General features: G+C 37.3%; 1 protein-coding gene across 3 annotated transcripts in view; it reads left to right on the top strand.

The window, feature by feature from the left end:
• Nell1 (neural EGFL like 1) overlaps window positions 1-12,055 on the top strand; it is an 802,510-nt gene that overhangs the window by 761,389 nt on the left and 29,066 nt on the right. For 2 of the 3 annotated variants that reach the window (XM_078046343.1, XM_005335959.5), the window contains one exon: window positions 459-599. The exons of the other annotated variant lie outside the window; for it this stretch is intronic. In XM_078046343.1, coding sequence (XP_077902469.1) covers window positions 459-599 — 141 coding nt within the window. The remainder of the gene's footprint in view (window positions 1-458; window positions 600-12,055) is intronic. 3 annotated transcript variants of the gene reach the window in all.

Below are 12,055 nucleotides of genomic sequence, written 5' to 3'. Positions count from 1 at the left end.
CAAAGCTTTGCAGATTATACATATCATATATATTATACTTTTTCATAAGTATCTTTCAAAGACCACAAGGTAATATCTGAAATTACTAATTTAGAAATGCTGAATCCAAGAAAAATCAGACACACCAATTTTAAAATGGTGCCAAGTGTTCTGAATTTAGAGTTTGGTTGTCTAGATGCCAACATAGCATTTGTAGTAAGGAGTGTCTTCGTGACCATAAGGTGTCATTCATTGTCCAAAGCATGAGAAAGCATCTATGAATGAAGCTTTCAAATTTTTTTTTGTGTGTGTATATGATTCTAGAAATAACGGGATTTGGTTTTTCCTGTAACTTTCATTTCAGGTGACTAAACAATTACAGTTGATATGTTGACATGAGCATGTTTGGGGTATTTACTAAAAGGTTAGTGTCAAAAGACATTAATGTCCTGGTGGGCTTGTGTTTTTCTCTGAGGCAGATATTGATGAATGTACAGAGGGGATCATTGAGTGCCACAACCATTCCCGCTGCGTTAACCTGCCAGGGTGGTACCACTGTGAGTGCAGAAGCGGTTTTCATGACGATGGGACCTATTCACTGTCCGGGGAGTCCTGTATTGGTAAGCACTCAGTCATACCCTCCATCCACCTGGACTTTTGTATGAGAGGCATCCTGCTTTGGTACTGTGTTGGGTTGGTTCTCAGCGTTAAAACATGACTACTTACTGATGATTAAATTCATCTATTTTCAAATTTCCTCCCTCAACAATTTAGAGATTAGAGCAGGGATTATGCATTGTGTGGTGTTAGAATTTTTTATATAGAAATTGGGGCAGTTGGTAGAACAAAACCTGGGTATGCTATGGGTGTTTAGTTCTGTCTATGGAAAACCAGGAAGACTTTCTAAAATTTTTGACAGTTTGAGAGGCAGCTGTGGAGAAGAGGAGGTAGTGCTACAGTTAGATTTAGAAAACTTAGTGTAAATCCTAGTTCTTGTACTTCCAAACTCTCTATAATCTCTGATACTTCATCTGTGCATGTATGGAAATGGGGATAGTAATATACATATGTTAGGATTAAATGGAATATGATGTCTTTAAAAATTGCAAGCTTTGAACCAATGCACATACACAGTATAGTTGCATTAACCTTATTATTGTTACTATTACCACCACCGCCTGCAAAGCCACCTCTAATTGCCATTTGCTTGTAGTTCTTTTAAATGCTAAACACAGAAGGTTAACAGATGGAGTTCTTCACCTTCAAGACCTTACAACTTTGATGTAATCCAAACAAGTGATTAGAAATCTAACTGTTTCCATGAGAACCTTAGCCAATCCAGGTCTTTCATGTCATGTGGGCTCAGCTGAATTCTTAAATGTTGGACAGACCTGGAGGGCAAACATTCTGACTGTGGGTCCCCAAAGTTCAGGCTGATGAATTAGAAAGTGGGAATCTAATTGTGAAAATTTATTGTCTCTGCTCATTGCATATCTTTTTTCCCTCTAAAAGCCACTGCTCAAATCCAGTTAGTATTTTTCTACCCTATGCCCTGTGTTTTCTTAAAGTGAAAATGAATTAAGGAACACTGGGCATATAGCATGAATTGTCCCCCCACAGTCTTAACATAACTAGTGAGAGGCATGTAGTGATGTAATATAGTAGTTGAGAGCATAGACCCTTGGGCCAGACTTCTTCAGTCAAACCCCAGCCTTGCCATTTTGGGGGGAAATAGGGGTTACTAGAGATTGAATTCAGAGGCACTTGACCACTGAATCACATCCCCAGCCCTATTTTGTATTTTGTATTTTTATTTAGTTCAGGTTGGCTTTGAACTCACGAACCTCCTGCCTGAGCCTCCAAACCACTGGAATTATAGATGTGTACCACCATACCCAGCCAGCTCTGCCATTTTTAAGCAGGTTACTTTAAGCAAGTTTTTTTCTAATATATACCTCAACTATCTTTAAACTAATGTTTACATCTAATTAATATAGAATTGTGATAATTAAATGAACTCATTCCTGTTCAATATTCAGTAAACGTTAGCTATGATCTTAACTGTCCCTGCATATTTGACATTCTGCTCTATACTCCATCCATATCTATATTATTATGGACATAATGATTTATAACTTCATGGGGAGGTTTGCATTTATCCAGGGTCTTCAACACAGTCCTTTTATGTACTTCCAGGTATTTCTGAATATGTGCAGCTCATAAAAATAGATGTCATGTGAGTAGAAAGAGATCAAATGGCTGTCATCGAGGAGTGGAAACAGAATATTAATATATATGATACTTTGAGGACGAAAGTAAAATTTTAATTTTTACAAATTATACTTGACATCACTGAGAGGAGAGATCTTTAGATTTTTAGGGCATAGGACCTTAGAGATCACCTACTTAAACCAGCTCTATAACTGCTTGGACCTGCCGTGGTGCTGTGCCCTTCTGTGCCCTTACACATTGATCCTCTCTTCTGGGATGGAACATGATTCTTTTCTTATGAATTTCTGTTCTTTTCTCTAGATTCAGCTCATTTTTCACCAAGTCCCCATGAAGTATTCTTTGATATATCTTCATATGAGTTATCATCACTCCTCAATTCTGTTAACTCTAGACTTTTTACCCTGGTGTCTGGGTTTCAGTGGTCTCAAGCATTGTAATACAGTACAATTTCTTTGCTTTCTGACTTGACCTTGAGCTGGAAATGTGCTTGATTTGTCTGTCTCTCCAGTGAGATATTTGGCACTTGTTGTTCAATAAATCAGAACAATATAATACATCATATGTCTCAGAAAGGATGATCCCTTGCTCCTAACCACGCAGCTGGTTTGAGACAAGATTAGGACCAAACCTTGGTCAAAAAGTCTATATAACAGATGCCAGGGACAGTCCCAGGTATGCCTATTGTTGTGATGTAGTTATCACTGGTGTCCTATCATTCTCATAAATGTCCCAGTTAGGATGACAGACATTATTGTAATCATACCCAACTCTGAAACAGGTGACAATATCACCTAAAGCTTCAAGGCCATATAAAATTAGAAATTTGTTTTGACATTCAATGAGTAGGCATTATTAGGTGATCAGAGTAGGAAAACAGCATAATCTGATTTGCACATCTATTGGTCCAGGAAATTTTCTGAACCAACATAGTGTTCTCAAACACCGAAGAAACACTGAGTGATAATCAGATTTCTGTCTTTATGAAGTTCACTTACAAAAGCATGAACATGAAAGGAATTCAAATTAATAATAATCCAAATTGAAATGCCACTAATCAAAATAACTCTATTCTCTCACCCAGATGTACAGTTTTATAAGATTTTCCTAGAGTTAGGGATCAATACATGGATTATGCAGGTTCCTCCTCAAAGAATGCAGAAACTTCACACAGACACGGTTACATGTATGTGTGTGTACGTACACACACACACACACACACACACACACACACACACACGCCACTCAGCATTGCAAAGAGAAACCAGCATTGGTGGGATGGGTCTTGGATTCATCTCTGTATGCTAGCCTTTTTGACTGTCATGCTTGCAACATGACAATGAGCTCCTCCCAGGTTTGGGGACTTTGCTTGTGCTGTTCTTTCTTGAGCACTCAACACCTGTCTTATGTGATGGCTTTACCCATTATTTACATCTCATATCAACTGTTACTTTATTACAATTTCATTGTAATATATTCTAAGCATTTTTAATTTTCAAATTTGCCGTGCATGAAAGTGTGTCTACTTTTCTCTTTTGATATGTATGCAAGTTCTTTGGGGGCAGAGACCTTATCTGTCATTTCCCAGAACACTTCTAGTGGTTAGAATAATGTAGACAAATACTAGATATTCCATGCAGCTATATCAAATTATTGAAGGAACAGACATTCAAGACCCTATCAAGCCAGATTTATTTTCTGTTTGGCTTGACATAGTCCTTAAAATTGTGGTTCATGACACAAGTTCTTACATATCACAAAGCCATAGGAGTCGTTTATTTCAGAAAAAAAATCAATCATCATCCCTGCACTGCATTCAACCTCTGAGAATATACATATAAGAAACTTAAGATATCTGTTCTTGTTAGATTTGTGAGCTGAAATATACTGACTCTTAATAATACAGTGTTGTGGCACTGAAAATTAGCACATCAGAATGGGCTCTAAATAACATTGACTATTAACATTTAACTTACATTTAAAAGAAATAGAAACAACTGAAGTAACTTTAAATAAGAAGAATGATTTTGCATCATGTATTCAGATATTCTTTCTACCCAGAAAAATGGCAGGATGCCACGTTAGATTGTAAAAATGTGGCCATTCAAGCTTTTAGAACAGTCTTGTGTCACTCCATGCCATTCGTTATGGCTTAGATCTGAGATGTCCCCTGAAAGCTCAGGTATGAGACAGTGAAAGAAGGTTCAGAGGTGAGATGATGGGGTTATGAAATCCTCAACCCAATCAGTGAATTAATCCCCTGAGAGGGATAAACTGGTTACCTGTTGCCAAGTAAGATGTGGCTAGAGGAGATGGGTCATTGTGGGGTGTGCCTCTGGGGTATATATTTTGTGCTTATTGAGCAGAGCTCTCTCCTTCTTTCTCTCTCTGCTTCCTGGTATGTCTTGAGCTGCTTCTCTCTACCACATTCTTCTGCCATGAAGTCCTACTTCATCCCAATCCCTGAGGAATGGAGTTGGCCATCGATGGACTGAGACCTCTGAAACCATAAGCCCCCATATGAAACTTTCCTTCTCTAAAATTGTTCTTACTGAGTCTTTTGGCCACAGTAATGAAAAAGCCGACTAGAACGCCATTTTTTTTTTTTTGGTCAGATGAGGATAATAGCACCTGTTCTATTGATTTTACCATTTACTGTAAGCATTGAATATTATTGACATCATAAGAACAAAACTCATGCAAGATTTATTGGGTTATGAGGAAAACTGTTTAACATTTGCTTCTTTCTCCTGAAGTAGATTATATGATTGAAGACATGACTGGTCCCAGGTGTTGTAGAAACAAACAAGATGAACAATATTGAGAAGTTTGTCAGATAAAATCTCTCTGTGTGTATTTGTGTGAGTGTATGTGTCTGTTTCATTTGCTTGTGTATCTATAATGTAAGAAGAGGGGAGCACCCAAAAATTTGCAGATTAATATTTGTAGAAGAAGGGGACGGTGGTCTGTCGTTACACCTTGTGTTTTGAGGCAGTCGTGGAAGTTGGTGATACTTGGTTTTGGTATGGAAGTTGGGAGGCATTAATTTTTTTATCTAGACATATAGTGATCAGGATCAGTTAGAAATGAGGAGAACTAATACCTGAGCAAAGCCTGTGTAGAGAACATTATTTTACATATTTTGGAAATAAGATTCTGACATCTCTTATATCAGTCTGTCTCCATGATCTTGGTCCTGCATATGAAACTTTACTTCCTCTTTCCATTTAATAGAAACAGAAACATATAAAGCAACCTTTAAAATAAGAAAAGTGGTTTTGATTCATGTATTCAGATATGCTTTCATGTTCATCCTTTGTGGATGCTTCAGCCAATTCAAGTATTTAGTCTGCTCTCCACAAATGCTGTGCTGTCTTCCTGCTCTTCCTTTGCTTCTATGCTTCTTCCTGAGTATCCTTACAAGCCTCAAAAATTTGCTTGTCAAAATCATGATGAAGTTCTACTTCCTTATCCAGCAATTCTCAAAGCTGTTTAACAATAGATCCCAGGTAGCTTTTTAAAAATACCTGTGATGGTGCCTTCATACCTGGGCAGATTCAGATTCATTTGATTTGGTGTGGGACTTACACTGAGGTCATTTTTTAAAATACTAAATGATTAGAAAGAATATTCAGTCAATGCACAGAATCATTCTCATAGCTTTTATCTAAGAAATAATAACTTTTAAAAATCCTCCCTTTTTTATGTCCCCGCAGCAATTTATTTGACCCTCTTTTAGAGAATTTACCAGATCAGATTTGTATTCTTAATCATTTTGTATTCCTACAGTAGAGTTGAAGGTTTTTCACATCTGTTACAGATTTGTGTTGAGTTAAATCATATCGATCACGCACATATTTAGTTATCAATCAGAATCTTCAGGGCTGGGATTGTGGCTCAGTGGTAGAGTGCTCACCTAGCATGGGCACCACCCGGGTTTGATTCTCAGCACCACATAAAAATAAAGGCATTATGTTGTGTCCATCTACAAAAAAGATTCTCTCTCTCTCTCTCTCTCTCTTTAAAAAAAAGAATCTTCAGATTCCAATAAAATACATTTTATTGATCAAGGTGCACTGGAGGAAGACACTTGCTTATTTTCAAATGACATAACATCTCTCAGCTTCCTATCATTGCCTTCCCCATAGGACATAGTTGGGTCAAGCATTTTCCCAGTCTGCTATCTATAGCAGACAGGTCAGCTGCTGCCACTGCTGTCCCCACATAGCAACAAATATTAAATTGTTTATTATGAACAGATATTAATATTATTAATAAAAAATTGTTATTTATTATTAACTACTGTCATCATTAAAAGAGATAATAAATAATAATAACACACTTAGAGAAGGTTCCACTGAAATTTCTTGGGAAGAAAATTATAACAGGTTGATATGTTAGGGTAATTAAAGTGGCATAAGGATTTAGGTTTTGTTTGCACTACTCAGAACCTAGTTCTCATAAAAGTAGAGATAAGGGAGTAAAATCTGGAGATACTCCGTCTCTGCTATCGATGACAACTTACTAAAGCCTAGGAGTCTGTATACTGCACCAGTCATTAGGCCAGGCCCTGGGGAGTTGTGAAGGCTGAGCTTCATGACTTAGGGACACAGTTGAGTAACAATACAGTGTAATGGAGAAGTGTAAGTACATCAAGGCCTAAATTCAAATTTCAACTTGGAGCTGGGCGTGGTGGTGCATACCTGTTGCCGCAGTCTGGCTGGCAACAATTTTTTATTCCGTTTTTGTTTCATTCAGTTTCGGTTTTGTTTTGCGTTATCTTATTGGGTTGCGTTATCTTTATAGTAGATTAGAAATTAGTAAAAAATAAACTGAAAGAGTGTTAAGTAAATTGTTAGAGGTTCAGACCATGGAGAAAGACATTTTAGATTAAGCAAAAGAGAAGGTCTCTCAAGCTAGTCAGACAGAGGAAGAAAATTTAAAGGAAAAGGGGCTATTAGGAAAAAGGCTACAACAGGAGGCTGATACTAACTCCGTTCTATCACCAGAGGGCATAATTCAACCAACAGCTGCACCTATGGAGATAGCTGAGTGGCCCTCAACCCCCTTAGTTGATAAATGGGATCCTGAGACAGGACCTCAAAAATTAGCATGCCCTGTACTTGAGCAGACAGGAGAGCAGCGAATTCACTGTGCTTTTGCTTTAGATTTCAAAACAATGAAGCAGTTAAAGGAGGCCGTAACAACCTATGGTGCCCAAGCACCCTTCACGGTAAGCATGGTCAAATCCATTACCAACTTGGACATGACGCCAGCAGATTGGGCTAGCATGTGTAAATCTGTGCTAAATGGAGGACAATATTTGTTATGGAAGGTTGCCAATGAGGAATTTTGCACAGAGACATCTAGGCGAAATGCAGCAGCCAGTTACCCTCAAAGGAATCTAGATATATTGTTAGGAAAAGGACCTTATGAGGGTCAACGGCAACAAATTGATTAGGATCCTGCTATATATGCACAAATTGCTGCAGACGCAGTTAGGGCATGGAAGACTTTACAAGGACATGGAGATTTACAAGGTCAGCTATCTAAGGTAATACAGAGAACTAATGAACCTTACCCTGAATTTGTAGATAGGCTTATTCAAATAGCTTCCAGAATTTTGGAAAATACAGAACAAGCAATGCTGCAGTCTGGCTGGGCACAAAATCACAAGCCACTCACAACCTTGTAGATTCAAACAGCAATTCTTTATTCCCGAACTCACACCAGCACTCTACACGCAAGTTCTGGGAAAAATCCACTACCTCCACCAGGGTGTGCATCCCAAATACTCTCTGAATCCGCAGCAGGATATGCCCTATTCCCAGCAGGGTCCACCGCCCTAAACCCAAGGAGTGGGATACACCCTAAACCTGGACCCACCCTAATCCAGCAGGATCCTCCCTAAACCCGGATCCACCCTGGTCCTTGAGCAGGGTCACCTTACTCAAACAAGCCCATTTCCACAATGGAGAGTCCTCCCTCTAAGCAACATGGGGTAGGCTGACAAGGATATTACCATGCGTCATTCTTACTTAGCTATGGCTCTCAGCAACCTGTAAACCCAGTGACTCAGGAAGCTGAAACAGGAGTATTGCAAGTTCTAGGCCAGCCTCAGCAACTTAGCAAGACACTCAGCAACTTAAGGAGACCCTATCTCAAAGTAAAAAATAAAATGTGCTGGTTATGTAGCTCAGTGGTAAAGTATCCTTGGGTTAGTTCTCCTGTTACACTCCCCCTCCAAAAAAAAAACAAAAAAAAAAACCTCTCAACTCAGCCACTTTCCAGTTGAGCAGCATTTGACAAGATATTTAACATCTCTTAGTTTTATTAGTCTTCAATGATTAAAATAATACTTGCAGTAGATTGTTTTCAATATAAGTGTTCTTAGATACAATTATCCTGATACATAGTAGATACAATTTGTTAACATTTAGTATCTCTAACCTACCAAATGAAAACAATAGTAATACTAATATGCGATCATTTATTGAGATCTTACTTTGTGCTGAGCAATTTACAAAAGTGCCAATCTCCCAAGTAGCTGTTGGAGTGTTTGTGAAGATTAAATAAGCTAGCATAGGAGAAAAGCACTTGGTACTTATGTTTTAAGTGCTCAATAAATGTTAGTCATGATCATTAACTGGGCACCAATACTGTATCAGTCACTAGGCTGGACAATTACATGTGTTGTTAAATTTAGTATCACAACCACCAGAGGAGGGAAGCTTTCTTACTATCATCATTTTTTAGGGTGGGGAAAATAAAAACCCAAAGATTAAGATAAATCATCCCAATTTACATAGCTGATAAATGGTTCACAGCAGCTATAATCCAGGAGTGTTTTATCCTAAACCTTCCATCCTTAATATGTCAGTGCTATAATGCTTTCTGGAAGGAAGGGGACCCTGAGCCCACAGGTAGAAGAAATGTTTGCCAGAGCAGTAGCTGACTGGCAATTGGATAAGGCAGAGGAAACAAGAGAAAATGAGTGAGGTCCAGAAGGAGAGTTGCAATCATCTATCTGAAACATGAGCATTGGGGACTTAGGTTACCCAGTGGATTATGTTTTGGGGCCTTTTTGCTGGGACATGGGTGGAATGACAAGATGACACATTCTTGACAATTAGTCTGATAGCACCTCAGCCCTTGTCACAATATCACCTGGATGTCCACTGATGTCATTACCTTCTCTTCACTTCTGATGATGTGAATACAGAGTAGAAAAGGAATAGGTATGGGAAAGAGAGTAAAAAAGAGGTGGTAGATAGATTTTTAACTAATATCTATTTTTCTATTCATGTATTGATCCTTCACATTTTAAAGATAATTAGTTGCGCATATATAAAGAATATATTTGCAATTAATTATTATAAAATTAAATTGAAGATAAATTATTTGAAAAATAAGGAAATAAACTAGCCATGAGAGATAACTAAAATGTTTATGACTATATGACAGCCAGATCAGGATTAATTAAAAATTATTCTAATGTGAAAGAAGGTTGCACAGGACCAAAAGACTCTTTTTCCTTTGTTTCAGGGAACAGATATGCTAGGGTGGGGAAAGAATCTTTGTGAATCAGATTATTTCAAACTAAGATAGTTTAAGAGACAGAGGCACAGACGCCAATCTTGGAACACTGATGGATTTTTCTCTTTGTCAAACAATAAGACCCACCCAGGAATAAAGTATTCTTGGTTAAACAGAATCCCCTCACCTTCTTTGATAATATTTAGTGTAATATTATTGGATTTTAAATTTAGATCTGTTTCCAAAGAGCTTTAGATTTGATTTTTTATCCAAGTAATAAATTCCTCATAGTTGAAGGGGCTTCCCAAAGGCAGATGCTACCGGATCCTGAAACTGTATAAATAGCTTTGTACATTTAACTTGAATCACCATGAAGGGTATGGGGGTGTGTTTTTTGAATCAAGACTTTAGTTGCATGGCACAAAATTGTCAAATGTCTTTAATAGGTTCAGATAGACAGAAAGATGACCTATGTATTGAATGAATATGGAAAGGGACCAGTGTCATCAGTTCATGGGATGGAGAGTTTAAGAGTATTTTCCAGGCTGCAGATGTGGCTCAAGAGGTAGCGCACTCTCCTGGCATGTGTGCAGCCTGGATTCGATCCTCAGCACCACATACAAACAAAGATGTTGTGTCCACCGAAAAACTAAAAAATAAATATTAAAAAAAAATTGACTCTCTCTCTCTCTCTCTCTCTCTCTCTCTCTCTCTCTCTCTCTGAAAAAAAAAAGAATATTTTCCAACATTGAATGGAAGTGATTCACTGTACCCCAGAAAAGGCCTTACAGTGGGCACAGAGTTGCATATAACCAATTAGTTAAGAAGTGGGTCCCTCAGGACCTCCGGAAGTTTGCTCCCTTTCAAGTCCAGTCAGATGTAGGTAAGCCTGGACTTGTTCAGTATGAAGGACAGACTATATTTTGGAGACTTCTCTGGGAAGACAATTGCACTTCCTCATTTTTGTGATAGATACTTCACCCAATGATGTGGAAACAGATGCATGATTCCTATATGTGGTTTTCCACTTGAACTTTGGAACCAGATGTTCCTGGGAGTTATTTTAGCAAGACCTCAGGCTAATTACTGTGTCTATCCCTTGAGCCAACCCACAATCCTGTTGAGTACATTTCCAATAACAGTCTCCCTTTGTTTAAACTCTTTCTTCCTATAAGCAGTGATTAGCCGGGGATCAGAAAAACAAGACAGCATAGTATAAGGGGAGCCAGGGACCTCAACTGTAGCCTAGGTGAAGATCATATGGATAATAATTAAAGCAAAGGAGAATTAGAAAACTACTAAAAATTCTTCATGAATATTGGGTTAATTCTATAAATTTTCTATCCATAAAAATAGTCCAAAGTAGTCTTAGCATTAAGGTAGGTGGTATGGAAGATGCAGAAAATTTATTGCTTAGGGAGTACTCCAAGTTGAAACTACAAGTTGAAATTAGAAATCAACATAAATGAAACAACCAATAGCTTTCTGATATAGGTCATAAATAACTGCAAATAACAATAAAATACACAGGTAAGAATTTGACAGAATTAAAGAGCAGTCATACCAGACCGTATATGAACCATTGGACTTTAAGGATGGAAAGGCTTAGATATTTCATAAGTATAATAATACAAATAAGTATTAATAATATCTAAGTTTAAGTCATTGTTTTATGTTTTGGGTACTTTTAAGAGCTTTATATTTCTTGTTATCCTCAAAACAATTCTCTAAGGGGGCAAACTTTATAATTTCCATTTAATAAATACAGAAAATGAGCCTTTGCTAATGCATCATGAATGTCCCAAATTTATTTGGCCTTAAAAACCTTATCTCTTGAGACAATTTTTGGATTTGGCACTATGTAGAAAAGTACTAATTGAAAACTCAGTAATTAATATACCCTACTCTAGGAATTTCTAGAAAGCCTTATTTGTTCAGTGTCATTGAATGATGAGCTACTTCTGAAGAGGTTTCTTTTCTGTTTTGCAGCAAACTACAAACATATATCCAGCATACTACTTTTCCCTATATAATATATGTTTTAATATTATTTTCACCTTTTTATGAGGAAATAATTTTAATCCAAGTCTATTTTTTTCTGTTTCTTTTGTAATATGGTCATTAAAATATAAATAACTCAATTATTACATATTGAGTGATGTTGTAGTGGCTTATTGGGATATAACTGACTTGTCCCTAAGCTAAATGGTCCCAGTCATAATATTTTTGACAAACATATTTTTCTTTTGCGTGGATATTTTGTCTCCTTTCCATATTATCAGGCTAATCTCTTCTTTTACATTGAAAAATT

The sequence above is a fragment of the Ictidomys tridecemlineatus genome, chromosome 4, assembly GCF_052094955.1.
Source record: "Ictidomys tridecemlineatus isolate mIctTri1 chromosome 4, mIctTri1.hap1, whole genome shotgun sequence".
Classification (NCBI taxonomy): domain Eukaryota; kingdom Metazoa; phylum Chordata; class Mammalia; order Rodentia; family Sciuridae; genus Ictidomys; species Ictidomys tridecemlineatus.
Note: the sequence above shows the minus strand (reverse complement) of the source record. Positions and strands in the feature narration are given on the sequence as shown.